At 42.2% G+C, this 19360-nt stretch overlaps 1 protein-coding gene across 9 annotated transcripts in view; it reads right to left on the bottom strand.

The window, feature by feature from the left end:
* Positions 1-19360, bottom strand: part of FAM13A (family with sequence similarity 13 member A) — a 121036-nt gene that overhangs the window by 19405 nt on the left and 82271 nt on the right. For 5 of the 9 annotated variants that reach the window (XM_041488234.1, XM_041488230.1, XM_041488233.1 and 2 more), the window contains 5 exons: positions 17957-18136; positions 14964-15150; positions 12064-12140; positions 11300-11342; positions 6158-6308 (listed from right to left, as the gene is read on the bottom strand). In XM_041488234.1, coding sequence (XP_041344168.1) covers positions 6158-6308; positions 11300-11342; positions 12064-12140; positions 14964-15150; positions 17957-18136 — 638 coding nt within the window. Of the gene's footprint in view, positions 1-4572; positions 4614-6157; positions 6309-11299; positions 11343-12063; positions 12141-14963; positions 15151-17956; positions 18137-19360 lie in introns of all 9 variants that reach the window. The other 4 variants (XM_041488236.1, XM_041488237.1, XM_041488232.1 and 1 more) reach the window with 3 other exon arrangements.

Genomic DNA, 19360 nt, shown 5'->3' with positions numbered 1-19360 from the left:
CTCACAGGGGCTACTTCCATGGGGTGTGCAAGACCCAAGTGTATGTAGGCTGTTTTGCCATGTTTGGAAAGCTTATGTAGCCTGAACTTCCTTCGGGTAATTTCTGAAAAAAGAGCTTTTCTAAGCTCTCTTCAGCCTTGGCATTTTCTAGTACCTGAAATATGCTGCATCCTGAATCCCTCATGATTTTAGGAAGTGTCTCACAAGATCTTTTGTAGCAAAATAAAGCATAATAAAAAAGGAAGAAAAAAAGGATACATTTGACCAGCAGGAATGAGAGTTAAATGATGCATGAAATTCTTCTAGACATCTCTCACTTCTAATTGTTTGAATACCTCTCACCCACAAACTGAATTTCCTCTGGGAAATTGTTAAATAACACCACCATGGGATTTACATAGATGAAATAAACTTAGAAAAAATCAGGCATATTTAGCAGTAACTAAATTAAGCTCCTACCACACCAGCTAACAAAGCCATTATTAATCATGCATGATGTACGTGACTTTGTCCAAAGTGGATTTCAAACCAGATAGCATGCAACATTCAGGGAATTGCAATGGCTCAAAGAGCCTCTGATCAAACCCCAAATGACAGCAAAGCACTTTATGTAACCTAATTGAGACTGAGGTGTGTCTACTTTATATTTTGTTGATTTCAAAATACCCGCCCAAAACAGAAAACTCCCATTCCAAAGAAGAAAGTGTTAAAAAGGAGAAGAAAAAAGTGTCCTAAAAGAAAATCAAATTTGAGACTTGAGAGAAGAAATGGCTGCTACAGAAAATCAGCTTTCTTTAACCCTTGCTCCTGGAAGGCCTGACTCTATGGGTAATTTTGTTTCCCTTGTTGACCATATACACATTTAGAAGACAAAATCTCAACTAGACACAAAATGGCCAGACCCCTGAGCGCAACACAGCAATTCATCAAGGAACATATTTAGATATGTACAAATTACAAATTTTATCTACATCAGATCACTAAGTGGACCAGAGCTGCAGTCCAACTGCCTTCTCTCTCCTGCTGACCAAGTGCCAGGCCCTTCAGCTGGAACCACAGGAATTGCTGGATCACACAAACACACAGGAACACACTAAGGGTAAGCTGCTGCTTTTTTTGACAGCGCACAATTAATTAAATCCTCTTTAAGAGGATGCATAATATCTTTTGTTATTCATTTAGCCAAGATAGCTATCAAAGCATTGAGCTTTTTCTCAAGATTGCTGAACTCCTGGACTGAATGGTTTTGAAGTATCTGCTGTGAAGTCCAGTTTTAAAGCATCCACTATCATAATTAATGCTGTCAGCCTTTCCCCTTCCTGCTAACTGAAGAACAAAATCTCAATAGAGATTGTAATCATTTCACCTTTTCTTTGCCACTGACTTGACAGAGCAGGTACACTTACTCCTCTTCTGTCCTGAACAGATCTCTCCTGCTCAGGGAAAAATCTCAGTTTTCTACTCATCTCCACATTCTTTTTATGTACTATTTCCCACTCCATTTTGCAGAATGACAATTTTTCATGGCGGGGGGGAGAAGGCGGGGAGGGAATATTTAGCCACCATGGCTGTACCAGTGCAGAGAAAGGGTGAAAAAATTTTTAATGCTTTGGTCAGACTCTCTAGGCATTTCTTTCAGGCATGCCTTTTCTAAGCTGGCGCAGAAGCAGTGAACTGTGCTCTGGTAGTGAGGCTCCAGTCCTTCAGAAGTGCTGCTCTCCCTCTCAAAATCCCACAACCAGCTCATCTTTCCACAGAGCTGTCAGCCATCTATCTGCGAGGTGTGGCTCTGCAGAGCTTCACAGGCACACAGAGCATCGCCTGTGGCAGTACAACCTCTCTGCCAGCCTGCTGCATAGAGGGCTGGAGATTTTAATAAACACGAACCATTACGTGCTTCACACGAGCAGAAAGATTTATTGTATCAAACTGGTGTATTACTGGTGAGCTCCAAGCCATCTTGCTGACAAAACCTGTCTTCTTTTTATCACTACATTGTGTATTTGCCACAGGGTTACTGGGGCTGCAGGGCCAACAGAGGGGTGTCTACACACAAATACCACGTGAGGTGCAGCCAGCAAAATGCCACAGGCATCTCCTGTTTCCCTCTCTGCAGCCACACAGCTCGTATATGCTGCTAACACTGCTTTTACACACACCCATCTGTCAAACAAACGAGGCCAAACCTTAGCTACTGTAAACTGAAGTAAATCCAGAGGGATTAAAAACTCTAAACTCATTACAACACCTGAGGTGCTAGTATCAAATGTCACTTGAAAGACTCCAGAAAGACCTCTCATAATGAAATGAATAAAGTAATTTAAACCCCATCCAAAGCACTCACTAGCTCAGTAACAACCTATTTTCATCTTATAAATAACTATGAAAATATCCTTGTTTGAATACATCAGCAGGCATTCTTCCTACATAGATCAAAAGAATAGCCCAAATACAGCACTACCACACCTCTTCACTTACTGAGATGACACATCTCTCAGCTAGCAAGCAAACTTTGTCTTTTGTTTATAGCATGATATAACAATCAAAAATACAATTTTAATATTTTGATGCTATTCAGTAAACAATGCCATTTTTTGGATACTTAGTAATAAAAATAGAATGTGCCTCACCCTCTTTTGATTTCTTATGCTAAAGAGCGTTACCCACAAACAAACTGATCAACCTAAGTCCACAGGATTGAAAAAGAGAAAACTAAGTTCAGCTTTCCCTCTGCTATACTATATGGATTTTTTTCTGCATTACTTTGGATTTTTTCCATGGGAAAGCATCAATTAAGTCAGTGTCAAAACTATTTGTAGATCAGCTTCACCCTCTGGTTCTCAAGTGCTGCAATACTTGAACTCAAATTGTGTTTTTAACTTCTGCTTTTATTTTTTTAAGCTTGAAGAAAAATGCCAGCTGATTGTTTCATAAGAGCTTGTTACTGCAAACTCTGCTTGAAATCTCAGCTACAGAACTTTTTTAAAGTGTCAGTAATCGGGTGACATCAGCAGCAATCACACATCATATTGATTTACTGAGCTGCCTGCTGACAGGGCCAGCCGCTGCTATGGAGAGCAACAGACTTCCAGATTTTCCTTGAGGACAGGATAGCAAGTTCTGGGCTTGAATTAGAAACATTTGGTGAGAAATCTGCACAATAGTGCTGGCCTGTGAGAGAACACTCTGTTCTCCTCAGTCACTGCACCCGATTCAAACGTAATCCACAACAATTAGAAACCTTAGCTGTGGAAGCAGCTCTGAGCACGCCTGCTCCCAAAGCCATCTCAGCTGGCAGCCACCGACCAGCTTAGCAGGCAAACTCAGCAGTCAGACGTGACACCCCAGCTCACAGGGACAGCTCGGTCCACATCCAGGGCAATAAAACTCCCTGATCCACACCTGCCAAATGCACACCAGGAAAATACCCCTGGACCATGGGAAATGCACTGAGGCAAGGAGTTCAGCGCTTGAATTTGGCTGGGGCACTGCTCACGCCCTGAGTGCTGCGTCAATAGCCTGATGATTCCTACACAAGCCTCTATACTTAGCAGGTGAGTGGGATGCAGAAGGTGGGCACATGGCAAAGTGTGAGGCTGCATTGCAGGGAGCAGGGAGAAAATGTCTCTGTCCTCTCCCTGCTCAGCTTTAGGTAAAGGGAACACAGCCTGGAGAAGTACAGCCAATCTCTCCTTGTGTAGAGATTTGACTATGAGATGAAAGTTATGGGGGAAAAAAAATCTGGTAGAACTTACTTCTAGTGCAACATGAAGGGCACAAGGCCTGCCAGCTCACCTGGCAGCAGTTCTCATAGTTCTGTGCCCCTGAATTAAGGTTTTTAAGGCAGCTCTGCTCTTTAAATGATGGAGAGCCTGCCTGAATGACAAATAAAATCTACTCAATGGACAAGGTTGTCTTGTGCCCATTGTTGAAGGCTCTTTCCTAACATTTGACTGGAGGCAGTGACAGCTTCAGATGAAGGCAAGTCCTCAACTTGTAACTGTTCTCACACATCCCAGCAGTTGCCCTGGTCACTAGATGGTCTGTATGTATGATATAGACAACCATCACCCCTAACATTAGCTCAACTATGTCCTGAAAGAATGGGTAATTATTTCCCAAGAGATGGACCTAGCACATTTGCTAGAGCAAAGCAATAAACAGCTCAGTGTTAGGGCATTTGAAGGCACAGTCCTTTCTGTTTCTTGTTGGGGATGCAACCAGAGCTGTGGCATGGATCCTGCAGAGGTGTGTGAAGGTTTGAGTGACTCAGGTTGGCTGGTAGGGAAAGGGAGGATGTCCTTGTTGCTAGAGGTGTGGATGGGTACAACCCTGCCCTGCAAAGCCAGTCTCAACAACAGATTCTGCTGTTAGCTACAGAAGCAGTCTGAGAGTTGATGTTAAGATATTCCTCTTCCTGGCTGCTGCAAGCTTGATTCCATATCCACAGCTAGGAAAGACTCAGTCTGTCCTTGCTGAGACGCAGAAGGCACCATTTTGCTGCTGTTCACCCACACCAACAAAATGGTGATTCTGGAAGGCACGCATTTCAGAAGATGATGTTTCTCTCACCCCAGACAGCTGATTCTTTTGCAACTGCCCACCTCCTCCTCCTGCGAAATACATGTGAACAGAAGGCAGGAAGGAGCAATCAGAGAGAAGCACAGTCACATGTGATCATAATCCTGCATCATATTTGCAGGGCAAAAGAAAGCTAGAATCCAAACATAGGAGCATGCCTACTAAGAGGGATTTGTACCAAAGAAGCAACTTGTTTCATACAATGGGAAAGCCTCTGGCAGACAGAAAGGAGCTGTGCTCTCCCCTTCATGTGTTCATATGACTCCTATTAGTAATGTAGGAAGGAAAAAAAAAAACTCATTATTCCCCAAGGTTCACAGGAGGGCTGAAGCCACACATCACCTCTGAGAACACAGATGTGAGACCCTGCATGGCTCTGCTAATTGCCCCCTGAGTAAACATCCAGCAGCCAGGGCCGCCTGAGAGCCCTTCCGTGGCGCTTTCATCAGCCGCGCTGCACGTGTGGTGATTCCACCCAGGGAATCCCCACCTAGTAACCAAACGGAAAAATTCTCCTCCGGTGCACGGTGACTGCTTGCCCGGCTGAATCAAAGGCAGCCATGGCTGCGGGCTTTCTTCACTTGCACCTAAAGTGTCATAACTACTCAACTGCTAAGGGAAAGGCAAAACATACTAGGTCACGTACACTGTGGCAGCAGGAGCAGAGAACTTCCCTTCTCAGTGCTCCTCAGAGATTGTTATTTCAGGGCAATGAGTTAGTTGCATATTTTCCCTCTCTTGCTTAATTAAAACACCACACTTGTGTTTTCCTGCTTCTTCCCTGTCAAAACCTATCTTTCACTCCTAAAGCATAAACTAACAGAAGAACTCAGGCTTGTACACATACACATACTCCGTAACAAGAAAAGGGTTTGATCCCAAAACTATTGGACACCTTCATTTCATCTCAATTTCAAATGAAATTAAGGTCATGGCACCCACAGAGTTTGCCCAGATTCCCACTCTTAAACGAGTAAGTGTATAGCCAACCAAGTGTGTACTCTGCAGAGGAGAGCTAAGAAATAGTAATACAGCAATTTATATGACATACAATCAATTTAACACTGCCATTTACGCTGGTCATCAGAATGCCTTCACAGCATACACAAAAAAAAATGTTGTTTGTAAGATAAAGTAACAGACACATAGCATTTTTTACCAGCTGTACTTTTTAGGTGTAAATCATTATTTTCAAACAGTGATTGAAGAAAAATTCTTTTTAGACTCTGAAATACCCAGTTGCTTTGAAGTGTAGGGCAGTCTAGCTTAATTACCATTGACCAGCCACTAAGAAACAAGGTATCTTGAAATCCTCAGGGACTTTAAAGTACTAAACAGAACATGAAAGTAACTTCAAAAATAAAACATTTAATTTTCCACTTCTAAGTCACAATTAGAGTTAGTACCATTCAGTATTTGCATCCAGTTTCTCCAAACTTTCAGTTCTATATTCAGGACAAAGTTGTTTTTCTATTGTTTTAAGCAAGGGAACATGGTCACATAAAGATACACCCAGCCCACTCAGGTTTCCCTCTCTCCCATTTCACTCACACAACCAGCCATCACACAATCCTACCTTCCCAGTTGTTGTCATCGCACAGTGATGTTAAATCCAGCCGAGGCACTTCGGATACAAAGCTGTTTTCCTGATCATCAGCATCTTGATTTCTTTGCAACTTGTTTTCAGGCATGCTTGGATGTTCTTGAATCTTCATACTTGAAGTCAGCTATGTTCCCATACACCCAAGGAAATGAGAGAGAAAGGAAAAAAAAAAAGGTCTCAGGATGCAGAGGGTGGTAAAAAACCCTGCAAGTCACAGCAGCAGTAAGCTCATGCCTTTAGCTAAAAAGATCCAAACAGACCCTGATGTTTCCAGCTCCAAACCCAAATCCCTTGCTTGATGACCCCTGTGTACTAATTGCTCACTCACACCAGTAAAAACATCCGTTCATCTGCCTTCCTTGAATTTTTCCTTCTTTAGAAAGCTACTGCAAGTCCTGAGACTGTCTGCCCTGACAACTGCATGCAGCTAGAAAGCCTCCAGTGGTGGAGTGGGATGAAGTGGGAGGGAGGGAAGCAGGGAGTCAGGGAGAAAGGGAGAGGGAAGGGGGTGGCTGCGTACACTTCCTACAGGAGCGCAACTCATTCGAGCAACAACAAAAACGCTGCTGCTGCTGTTGTGAGGCTGCAGCAATATGGTGCTTTCTAAAGAGCAGGCACCAGAGCTCCCGAGGCAGCAGCCGCAGCCAGCCAGCAGTGCAGGTTACGTACATGAATGCTCTCATGCAGGCTGTGCTGGCTCAGATCAATTAGTGCCAGCTAAGCTGTGCTGGCTGCACATTCCCCGATTTCCTGTGCTTGTTTTCTAGCTGGGCGTGGGGAGAGCAGAACTATTTATGGAGGAGCTCTGGGTATTAAAGCGGTGTTGCGCAAATCCAAACAGCAGTAGGGCTTGGCATCTCAGCTGGAAGCAGTGTGGACTCTGGAAAAATGCCAAAAAATTCACAGAAGCATCCAGTAACAGGAATAAAAAATCAGGAAAAAAAAGGGCAGAATTCTGTCAAGTACATGATTCATCAGCTAGTACTACCTAGAAGCAATTGCTGTTTGTCTCAGCACTGTTCCCCCTGCACATACCACACGTCGTGTGTGTTTATGCAGAAATCCCTGCCATTCCCACAATCCAGAGACACAGTGCGCGTGTCTGTGACAGCGCCTGATGAGAGCGCTTCTGGCACTCCAAAATAAATTAGCTGTAATGCCTCACAGAGGGCAGTAGGGAAAAGGAAGTGTAATGCATGTACATAAACATGTAGTGTGATACGTATAAACCCACCAACAAACACAGAGCTAGATGAATAGACAGGATTATGTTACTACATAAACTATTTGGATTTGTTAAGAACAGCTTAGGCATAATTCTCTAAAATATAGTCTAGTGGGCAGCCAGCATGCAGGCTTTCCCTCTGTAAATCTAGTAAACAATCTGTATATTCTGATCTGGGAAGAAAACGGGCCAAAAAAACCCCAGCATTTCTGGACCTATTTTCCTTATGAATCCAGCAGCACGGCCAAATGCTTCAATATCCTTAGGACATGCCACTAAGGTATGTTTACTTTTTTTCATTTGCAGAAAGCTAATGATGTGCTTGGTGTATCTTTTCCCTTTTGAGCAGAGAAAAACAAGTAACTTCCATGAAGAGGGAAAAATGTTGCCCAGTAGACAAATCATATGAATAAATGTTTTTATCTGGATTCAGTTCCACCAATCCCTGCAATTGAACAGGGTGCTAAATAATCTCATCCAGGCTTCCTTTCCCACAAAAGGTTGGATCAGGTGATCTTTTGAGGTCCCTTTCAACCTGGGCTGTTCTACTGTTCTAAAAATCGGATGAATACCCTGGTATTTGTAAAGAGTGTTCTGCATTGTATTTGTGTAAGGTGTGTATTTCCTGTTCATTTCAATAAATGGCCTTTTTGAAACATTATAACAGAATGAAACACTACATGATACTTCGCCAAGCACTAATAACTCATGCAGCTTGACGCTAAATCTGATTACAAATGTGTTTATTGTGAGAGCTGTACGTGGAAAAATGCTAATTCACCATTCAGTATCTTTTAAGCTGCTTCCAGGTTGGGAGGACTTAAATATTTCTCTAAGGTCCATTAACAAATTTCCTGCCAGGATTTAAATAGTCTGTGTACTCACAAACAAAGACTGGTCAGTGGCCAAATGTACCAGTTGATAAACTGCTTGTAAATTGTCAGCAGAGTATTTAAAGGTTATATTTTAAGGCAAGGAAAGAAATAAAGCACCAAGTTTCAAATCAGGTGCTATTTTTAATAACAAAAAATTGTGAAGGAGAGGAACATACCTATATTTTAACAATTTCAAAGGGAGCAACCTGAGAATACCATACCACTACTGATATTAATTAGAGATAAATGTCGTTCTATGAAGAGTGTACAATCTCCTGACATATTAAGACTCTTAAAAGATATCTGTAGCAGATATAAGAGCACTTTCCAGATAGGCAACTATTACATTTCCATTACACATATATTAGAAAGATCATATCAGTGTCTTCTTCCTCCTGAAGTCATTTCAGTGACTGGAAATATTTAAAAGGTGTGTAAAAACAGGCCTGTGCCCTGCCTGCAGCCAGTTACTCTCCTTTCCTTGCTCACTGATGTAGGCTCTAATACAATGAATAAATCATTAGGTGTTCTGAAGAACAATGGTGGTACAAACCCAGGAGACTCAAGAAAGCAGATGTTTAACTTCCTTTGCATTAATGCTCCAAACCCATAGAGTGGTAGATAATTCAGTATTCCCATCACTTATTTTCTTTTTTGATTTCCTGACGCCACCATCTGCCACTCTTTAGGAAAAGAATCAAGTAAGGGAGAACTACTTTGCTTTAGGTATGGATGCACCACAATTTCCTACAAATCAAAGGGGCAACAAGTTGTTGATGTTGGTAACAGTTGGCAGTCACAGTTCACTGCAGATATTACATAAATGACCACAAAAAGTCTTCCAAGCAGCTACCTGAATTCTGCTTTTTAGAAGCTGCTTCTGCAGCCATGCTTTCCAGGCACCAGTAACTACAGATCTAGGCAGCCTGGGGATAAGTCAGCTGCATTCATTCTCTCTGCTCCAATGGAGACTGAGCATAAAGAGTAGCTCAAACAGCAAGAAATAAATGGCAACAGAAAGACTTAAATTCTGATCAGGAAGTTGTATTCTGTTCAATTACATATGGATTCCAATCAACTCTACATAAAAGGCTTGCTTCTCCTACATGTGATCTTCCATTACAGCCACGAGCAGGAAGCATCCTTAAGCACATTTTAGGGATACAACCTGATGCAAGAACACAGCCATTCTGCTGTTCCTCCTACCTGAGCCACACCAACACCCTTCTACATTTGTTGCCATGTAGGTATGAATCTTAAATACTTTTCCCTTATCAAAACCTGGGTACTCGAAACCTGTATTTTTCCTCCTTGAACTTAGCTACTTCCAAGAGCAGATTATGAAAGTTACAAAACCACTGAAAATTCATTTGAGGCTTGTGTTTTCAAGGTATTTTTGCAGTCTCATGGAGACCCAAGTCAGCAAAACTGGTAGCTACAGTGAATTCCAAATCCTTTTCCTAACAGCTTTAGACTGGAGGCAGGGTGAGAAAGAGAAAAGAATAAGAAGAACCTTGTCCCTTCCTCAACCTGAATGAATTTGTTATGAAACATATGTCTTTAAGCTGCCCTAAGCAAAAGGCTTAGAAGGGGCAAGGAATGTAAAACAACTCTGCTGGAATGTAACATTTTCTTGACCTTGTCATTCCTATATAATACACAATCTCTGGGTTAAGATCCTCTCCTGCAGTCAAAATTTTACACTTTAAAACTTTTCCTAAGGTGTAGTTTATTTTAAGGTTATGATTTCAAATTTAAATGTATCTCCACCAGGCTAATTTAAAAGCTTTATAGGAGTATTGCATGGCATGGCAGCAACAGCAGCTTTTCCACATCCAAGTGGGTACGTGAGGGACAAGGTGTTGCAAAATCTAGGCTCTGGAAAATACAACAGCTCACGAGCAAGTGCAAGGGATTACTGACCCTCTGGGAGCAAAGCAGGAGATCCATGTTAGCCCAGTCAGAGCAGTGATCAAAGGCAGCTCTGAACACCCTGTGCAGGGGCTACATATTTCAGGATCCCACAAACTTCACCAGCTACCACACAGCTGATCAGAGCTCAGCTGTTAGCAACATTTTACCTTTCCTGCTAGGTGGAAATAATTCTGACCAGAAATTAAACCTTTCAAAGGCAATACATGCATAGTGGCTTTTATTTCTAAAAGAAACACAAGAGGAATCTAATTTAAAAATATTACCAGCCTTCAGTCAACTCCAGACAGCGAGAGAAATCAGACAGTGGCTACAGCTGCTTTACTGTGCCCATTTAAAGTGGATGCACAATTAAGGGAGAGGTGCCTCAGACAACTCTCCCCATTGGCTGTCTGGAGGTTTTTTATGCAAACCCAAATAAACCAGTGACTGCAAAGGTGTTTAACCTAACCCAACCCCAATCTTTGAAAACACCATAAAGCCAGTGCGAAGTGTGTGTGTGTGTGTGTGTGTATGTGTGCAAGAGAAATGAAAAGCTGGGGGAAAAACTGCTGCCATCAACATCACATCTCCTCTCCTGACATCCATCCCAGCCATCAACTTAGAAAGAAGCAGGAGGTGATCCAGTTCTCTAAGACAAATGGATTACAGACACCTATGTTCAAGAGCAACAGGCTGCATTAGGAAATGATAAATAAAAGGCCAAATGATTTTAGAGAAATCAAGAGAGACAAGCTAATCTTACTACTTTGGCAGATAAGAAGTCAGATGTCCTCTCTGCCATAATTAATAAGGGAACTTCACGTCACTTAAACCACAGTGCTGACTTCAGTGATCCTTCCCTTTTTGGAAAGGAGGGATCAAAGGGACTGAAACAGAAGCTATCAGACTCCCCAATGGTTGAGAGGCTCCCTAAACTGTGTAAATAAAAAGCAGGGGTAAGGGACAGAAAAAGTACACGCTAACTCCATTTCTCTTGTGAAAAACAAAACTATATGCATAACTACTTGTTTCTGCTTAATAAAACACTCATTTAGAGACCACAAAACTGAAACACACAAAGAGCAAACAAAAAATACTAACCTGAGAATGCCTGAAAAAAACCTCATCGTTTTCACTCTCTTTGCTATAAAAAAACAAAAACAAAAATAAACCAACATATTACAAACACAAAACCAGACTTGTCTTGCAACAAAAACAAGGAGGACTTCTGCACACAAAGGATTTTATGTTCTTGCTACTCCTGCACACTCACTAATTCACACAGTAAATGAAGGGACTCTCTGGGCTGCAGCACTTCAAGCTGCTAAACTATGCATTTTTTGCTTCCTCTCAGGAGCTATTTGAGAACAATTATGTAATTTAATTCCAGTGCCCTTAATTCAAACCAATACACCTATCCCAACAAATGTAATTGCTGGGAGAAATTGTCATCTCAGGTGAGCAGAGTGAGGCTATACAGCTCTCACAGTAGAGTGAAGCACAAGGGAAAGGGATGGATTCCCAACCCAGAGGCCAGGTGAGACAGGCCCTGCATTCCTGTGTGGAGCATGCTGGTTCAGGGGCTCCACAGCTGATTTCTTTTCAAGTCTGCACCATCAGCACCTTCAGTGACATTCCTATCAGGCTGGGAAAAGAGCCTTGGTGGCATTTGCTGCAGGGCAAAGCCCACGCAACACGCACAAGGCCTCCATGAAGCTCTGCTTGGAAGTCAACAGGTTGGGTAATCTGCTCTGTGGCACACATGTCACCTCCACAGCCTGGGGGGGAGATCTCTCAGGCTGTACTACAACCACAGGGAAAGGAAACCATATATATATATACACATAAAATAAAATTAAAATCACCTTTCATCAGATAAAATTTCCATGTCATCAGGTCCTGTTCTGTCTATAGGCTTGGATGAGCTAAAGCTTTCCATACTCTGCAATACAGTAAATATTAAAGCAGTAAGATATATATGAGAAACAGATTCAATCTGCAGGCCATTCAACAGATCAAATACAGAAAGATCCAACAGGATTTCTAGGAAAAAGGTAACATTCACACTACTGCCCACAGAACTAAACGAACCCCACACTTTATTGCCCATAAACTGCAAGAAAACCCAACTGCTCACTGCTTTGTCTCTCATCAGACAACCTCAACTGTCAGAACAGAATAAAGCTTCATGGTACCTTGCCAGCTCCCATTTTACAGACTGACAGACAGCCTAGGCTTGGGAGCAATTTTTTGGTCTGTGCAGCTCCTGTAAGAGCAGGTAGCAAAATCCACCGTAACCTCTCAGCGGAACTCCTTATGTTCATGTTAGAAAATCCTCCACTTCTCAGCCAAACCCTTCCTTAGTTTCTTGTTAAACAGGCATAAGAATGAAAAGAGACAGCACAGCTGGGCTAATATGAATGCAGGGCAAGCAATCCAACTGGTTATGACCTCTTGTTTTGAGATTTGTCTTAGCTACCATTAAGAACATTAACACTGTTGAGTACTGTGAGGACAAGCCATGTGGCCACTTCAAGCACATGTCCAGGAGGCTTTCTACCCTGGGTTTTGGGCAAGTCTCTCTTAAATAGGAGGAAGGGGGTTCCTGCCCTGGAAACTACTACTTCTTGGGGCAGTCACAGCCCTCTCTCACCTGCTACACTTCCAGCCCCATATGGTGACATAGGTCAGTCATTCCAACTTGCCTAATTTGATTCTTCGAGTCCTACTGATACCTGGCTACCATGTCCCTAAAATGCAGTTACAACCTTTAATGCTTTGTGGTTGGTTTGTTTGGGAGTCTAAGTGGAACTGACATTTTCTCCACCGCTGACTCGTGCTTTTGAGCCAGATGCAATCAGACAGCTAAGAGGAAAGCTTCCCCACAGTATCCTACATAACTCTTTCAGGCTTTGAAAAAAAGGAATACTCAGAAAAGGGTGCTTAAGGAGAGACAACATCATGAACTTTTTTACATGACAAAGGCCTATTAATAAATGCTAAGGTGCATGTTATGTTATACTCCAAGTAGGCAGTCTAATTGGGGTTATTATTCGATGCGTAAAGGTGTAGCCAAAAGAAAGCTAAACCATCACACACCCTTCTGGCAGTCTCTGAAATGCAAGTATGTAATAAACATACTCATTAAAATTTAAAAAGCAGCTTCTGCTCTTCCAAAACAATAGCACCATGCTCTCTGCAAGATGTTTCATAATGATACTTGCAGTTGATCATCCCACTCTGACATTTGCTATAGCAGAGCAAGCAAGAACAACACTGCTGGTCATCTTGGCCAATCTGCTTTTAATACAAGATTAGTTCATATTACATTCCTTTCAGCCTTTGCCCTTCAAGAGATCAAAAAATGAGGGGCAGGGTAAAGTCCAGTGGACACAGCTAAGTTAGAGGATATTTCTTCTGGGCACAGTTGAAGACTTCATGAATGCTTTTCAGTCTGCAGCAAAAGTGGACACTTCCATCAGTACTTCCTTTCTTAAATTCTGATAAAAACTCTCATTTACATTGAAACTGCTTTACACTCCACAGGCACAGAGAAAAGGTGATGAAAAGATCATAAGCACTAGACCTCTGCCTATCTTAGAGTGCACTGCTACAAGCAAAGACAGAAGTGTGAATGTGTCAGTCTCACTCTGCTTTCATGAAGTATCACATGAGAAGATTGTGGATACTGAGCACTAAATTTAAGCTACTAAACTGAGCACGGTGTACAATTTTTGGCATCTTGCCTTCTTTTGATCATAATGAAAAGCAAATCCATCTCTCTCTAGAATCTCTGCACAGGGTAAGAACATGAGATCATTGCAATTTTGTGATCTAAACGAGTCCAAACACAGGTCACATAAAGAACTTGCTTTCAGCAGGCTCCAAAACTTAATCAAGCATCACTGAAGGAAATGCTCTGTAGGTCAGGACAGTGTTTTCACACAGCTCTTGCTGTTCCTGTCAACCATGCAATGCATGCTTGGTGCAGGCACAGCACTTCTGCCACTGCACGCAGACCCTGTGCTGTATATAGTGTGGTTTCTCACTGCTGACACTCCAGTCAGTGTTTGCTCTGGCTCAGAGGGAAGGAAGGTGAACCAGTTTTATTCTACAGCTTGTAGAAGTAGGCAAACTGTCCTCTACTGTGAAGGTCACACAAGAATATGCTGGAAAACTTCTACAGTATTCCAGATTTTTACAATGTTATAACAAAGTCATTGGTGTCTTCAGTAAAAGGTGGATAGAGGGATCACCTTTTGGACCAACACACTTCTAAGTGCTTTCCAAATTGCTAGCACAACAGTAAAACACAGGTTTAAGGGAAATGGCATAAAATACCTTTGCCATCTTATTATCAAGAAGTCACTTGAAATCTAGTTTCAGAGCTTAGCAGGAGTATGAAAATAAACGTGACGTGAACATGAGAACCTACATCTAAGGTTCCAAATTCCTTGCAAGGCTTTTGCAAGACTGGGAAAAAGACCTCTATCCTTTTACACTTCCCAAAATGCTTCACCAAATTCAAAAGAAAAAAAGCAAAAAGGGGTAGAAAGAGAAAATGACTACACTTGGAGTATCACAGCTCAGTTGCCTCATGACAAGGATTACAAGTGTCGTATCCAGTGTTTCCCACAGCCCAAAATAGGCACTGAGGCCTCTACTGCAGGCAAAAATGGCTACCTAAGGGAAACAGATATGCACTGAAATAAAAAAAAGAGCTTTTCCCATCCTAGTAACCAAATATTGCAGTGTGCTGGCTTACCACAGGATTGTCCTGGTTGTCATTAAGCTCCGAGAGCTTGGTGCTGGATTTCTGCCGTTTTGATTTATTCCTTTCACTAAGGTATCCAGAGCTGGTGTCTTGTAATTTTTCTACATCTTGAGCAGCTAGAATACAGTCTTCAAGACTGCTGAATCCAGAGGGAATGTTCTCCTTGTTGACAACTTCCCTAAAAAGAAAAGGGACATTACAGCAAGAGGTTGTTTAAAACACTCTGACTACATTTATGGTAGCAACAGAGAACTACATCATACTGACTGCAACAGCAGTTCCAGCAACACCATCTATTCCCTATGAAACCACTATCTCTGGTTCTTCCCAATGCAGCCAAAACCACACAATCTGCAATGCTAAATCCACTGAGGAGCAAAAGCCAATTGTATACACCTCAGGTGAGCAAGCTGTGGGGATCCATGTTTGGGATTTGATTCGCTTGCCACTAAACCCAACACACAGAAGCCTTCACATGGAAGCTGGACTAGCCCCTGGCTGCCTGTGCAATTTTTGTAGAGAGTATGAACCATATTTTCCTTTGAGACACTAGCTTTTAATTAGAAAAGTGATTCACAGCTGTGGTCCAGGGATCTCCTTTGGTGCATGACACCGCATAATCGGCCCTCTTACTCATCACTTTCAAATGCAAGAGCAGGACTGCGTGGTGCGTTAGCCAAATGCTTGATTTCTATTTGGGAATTACACAAAGCATAGAAGGGAATGTAACTCTGCAATGGTAACACAACTGCTAGGACAGAGGACAGTTTTGCTGCCTTGGGAAGAGGATGGGACAGCCAGCCCTAAGTCACCACATGACGCACTCGCTGGGACTCTGGGCTTGCAGGGTTTGTGCATGTTTACCAGAAGCCTGGCATACGGCTTATCTAGCCCTGTTGCATCCTTCAGCAGGCAGCTTTCCATTTACCACCTCTTAAGTAGTTCTCCCTCTCCTTTGCCCAGCAGTGAAGATGCACACACACATCACTACACCATGGAACAGGAGAAACACAAGGCATCTCATTATCCTGCCAGAGGCTAAAGGCAGCTTGCTTACACTTGACACTGAAACGGGAACATTTGCTAACTCTGTGTGGCTGTCTTAGTGCTGTGCAACTCCAAAGCCTGCTTTCATGAACAGCAGGAGAACTCATCTAGACTTGACTGGTGTGATAAGAAACCAGTCACTGCAGTATCTGGACAGTGCCAGCATGGCAAGTATTCAGAACAAAAACAAAACCAGAAGGTTCCAGTGACTGTCTAGATGACAAATCTCTAGGTTTTGTTGGTGGAAAAGAGATACAAAGAGGTATGATAAATCTCTGACTAAACTTCTAAGATAAGATATTTGCCTTTGTGGAAGTTTTTACAAACCCTTCAGCAGATCAATAACACATTCAGAGCCTGTAGATCATGTAATCTTCAAAGCCTGGGAGTTCACCTATGTGATTTTGTGATAAACACTCTTCCTGCCTGTAGTCCCATTTCATGACATTACAAATCCTCTTGTGATCCATTACAAGGCAAGGAGATGAAGTCACTAACAATCAACAAAACAACAGAAAGACATTTTGGAAGGAATTCTCAATTTTGATAATTTACCCAGAGAAATCCCAGAAATCTGACCTACGGGAACCAGGGAAAACAATTTGGACCACAGCCAGCATTCAAATCTTCCAATGTGCTTTAAATCCTGGGCTCCAGCTTTCTGGACCAAGGCAGAATAACTGTGTCAATCATATCTAGAGGCAGCTCTGTAACTCCGTGCTGAAGAAAAGCCCTGCAGTACTATATGCTTCCGAACACGTACGCTAGCCAGTCCCTGACCTACTTACCTGAGAAGCCTGTCAGCAGGGCTACTTAACAAGAAAAACTACTTTAGAGCTGCTGCCAGATACTTTGGTGACTTGCAAGAGCCAACTTCCCAGGCCACCTTTACAGTGTATTTTGATTAATTGTGAAAATGGTGCCTTTTTTTTTTTTTTCTTTTGTAACTACAGGTTTTTTTGTACAATGGCAGCACTGACACATTTTGGGAAATACCACGGATGCAATATTAACATGAGGTATTGATGGCTATGCACCTGTATAAAAGTAGCTTCATATAAAAAGGTACAGATCCAATAGAATTTGGGGAATTCAGCACCCAGGAAACAACAGCAGGAGACTAGATATTTATTTTGGAATCAACTTCAAATCCTAGCAATCCAACACTGCAGTGTGGCATACACATTCTTTACAAGAACTAGTGCTGTGTTACAAACAAACAGTTGAACCTGGCCTTGTTTGTGCTACAGTTTCTCAAATACAGCTGTGCCTTGTGTAACAAGGTGGTTAAAGCTGTGGTGGTAAAACATTTGTACCACACAATATATGACACAACTAGAGGAGTATGAATGGAAAAACAGGTATTATCTTCACTCTTTGACAGACATTTAAGGAAATTCACTACTAAGTCATGTTTGCACAATAATGTGGATAAAAAAATAAATCTTAGATTCTGATTAATTAAAAGGAAGATTTTTCTAATTTCAGACAAACTCCCAAGTCTCCTCACTAAACCCAAACACAAGCTGTGCCTCCACACAAAAAAAGTGGAACTTCATCTCATTTTTGAAGACATTCTGAATTCAGAAAAGCAGCTGAGCCCAATGTTTTTATCTAAAGAAAGTTAAAGGCAGCAGAGCCAACTGCTCGGGAATTTCCACTAATGCAACAAATACGGTAAGTCACCAATTCCAAATACTGTAATTAAAAACTTGACTGTGTAACCCCTGTAGACTCTTATCATGCTTTGCCCCATCCATGATCTAGTAAACTCTCAATTTCCCAGCTCTGACTGATGCAATGGAGCTCTGCACGGGCACTGCAGCCAGGGCAAAGGTCAGTGCCTTTCATAACAGAACGCAGCATTGCCTTGATAAGAAGAAATGACTGGGGCAGACTTAAATATACTTTCCAAAACAAAGAAATCAGGCTCATACATGTCTCTGTTTCTCCGGGCTTCCTCCTGCTCTTTGTGGTGTCGCCTCCTCTGCCTGGCAGACACATTAGAAGAGGCTGAAGACGTCCCGGATTCAGAGTCCTCTGAACTCTGGCCGCCTGAGCCATGAACATCAAAGAGATGCTGCTCCACGGCTGAGCGGATTGTCTTCTCTAAATACCTGTCAAGCCGAAAAATAAGGTCAATTGAGCTCAAAGATTTTGTGGAGCTCCCTCTCTGCAACAATAAATAAAACAAGGGTATCCGTGGGTTATGTTTTCTTAGGATGGCAGCACAAGATGTTCCAGTGCTACGACATATGCAAAGAGCAACGCTAAAATCTTCAGATACCCGTTGGTTCAAGTCCCTCAGAATAGCTGAGCCTTCCCAATTAATATTGCTCTTTTTATTTCTAGGGATGTCTGAAATGTCAGTAAAACAACTAATTTTACTTACTGCAACTACAGACACTGGTGCCTAACTTTCATACTCCACTTAAAAGCCTGTGACAAAACTGCATTTGATACCCAGCCATGCTGACAGGGGTCAGGTCTGTTGTGCAAAACAAGCTCAGTAAGGCAATGGATCACCTGCAAGAGGATGAGTCACTGCTGTCTCACAGAGGGATGACAATATGCAGTAGCTCAATATGAACTCCTCACATACATTGTGACCAAGCATGGGTTTTGTTCTGAGCTCATGCCATTTTTACACATTCTTGGGCCACATTCTTGTGCATCCACAGCCACCCTGACACTGGTGTGAGACCACCCTCACACTCAATGGCACTAAGACAGCTTCCACACAAGCCACCACAAGAGAGGCCCTGCAGTTGCATCAGTTAAAGGTGTGGGACTGCTTGAACTTTCAACACAAACAAATTTTCATTTTGGTACTGCCATTCTCTTGTATTATTCCCTCCCCTTCTTCAATAGAGGAAGCTTTTATGGGAAAAATACTTTTTTCCCAAAGAAGTCATATAGAAACACATTTTTGTACACATCCCCATCCCATTTCTGTTTCTTGCAATGCTTTAAGCAGCTGCTGAAGAATGGGTTTTTCAAGCATGCATGTCCACAGTCCATGTATGGCTTCTACTGTTTTTTTTCATAATTAAAATATTATTTCAGGATTTGCTGGTTAATTTTCAACTGAGTAGCTATAGTATGGGAATCTGTGCTCGGGCTCATTTCTCCTTTACAAAAGCTGTGCTAAGTTGCTATACTTGAAAGCCTGCTGAGACTGCAGTTCCTGGAAAAGCCAGAAGACCTTAGCAACTGCAAAAGCCCAGATGGTTGAACTAATCAAGTACGTCTGTATTTCACTATTGACAAAGATCAGTTCTGCAAACCCATCAGCCATTGGGAATTCCCAGCTCCAGCAAAGGAGCCAACTCATTTTAGCT

The sequence above is a fragment of the Pyrgilauda ruficollis genome, unplaced genomic scaffold (assembly GCF_017590135.1).
Source record: "Pyrgilauda ruficollis isolate IOZ18807 unplaced genomic scaffold, ASM1759013v1 scaffold89, whole genome shotgun sequence".
NCBI lineage: Eukaryota > Metazoa > Chordata > Aves > Passeriformes > Passeridae > Pyrgilauda > Pyrgilauda ruficollis.
The sequence above is the reverse complement of the archived record's forward strand: the minus strand, read 5'-3'. Positions and strand labels throughout refer to the sequence as shown.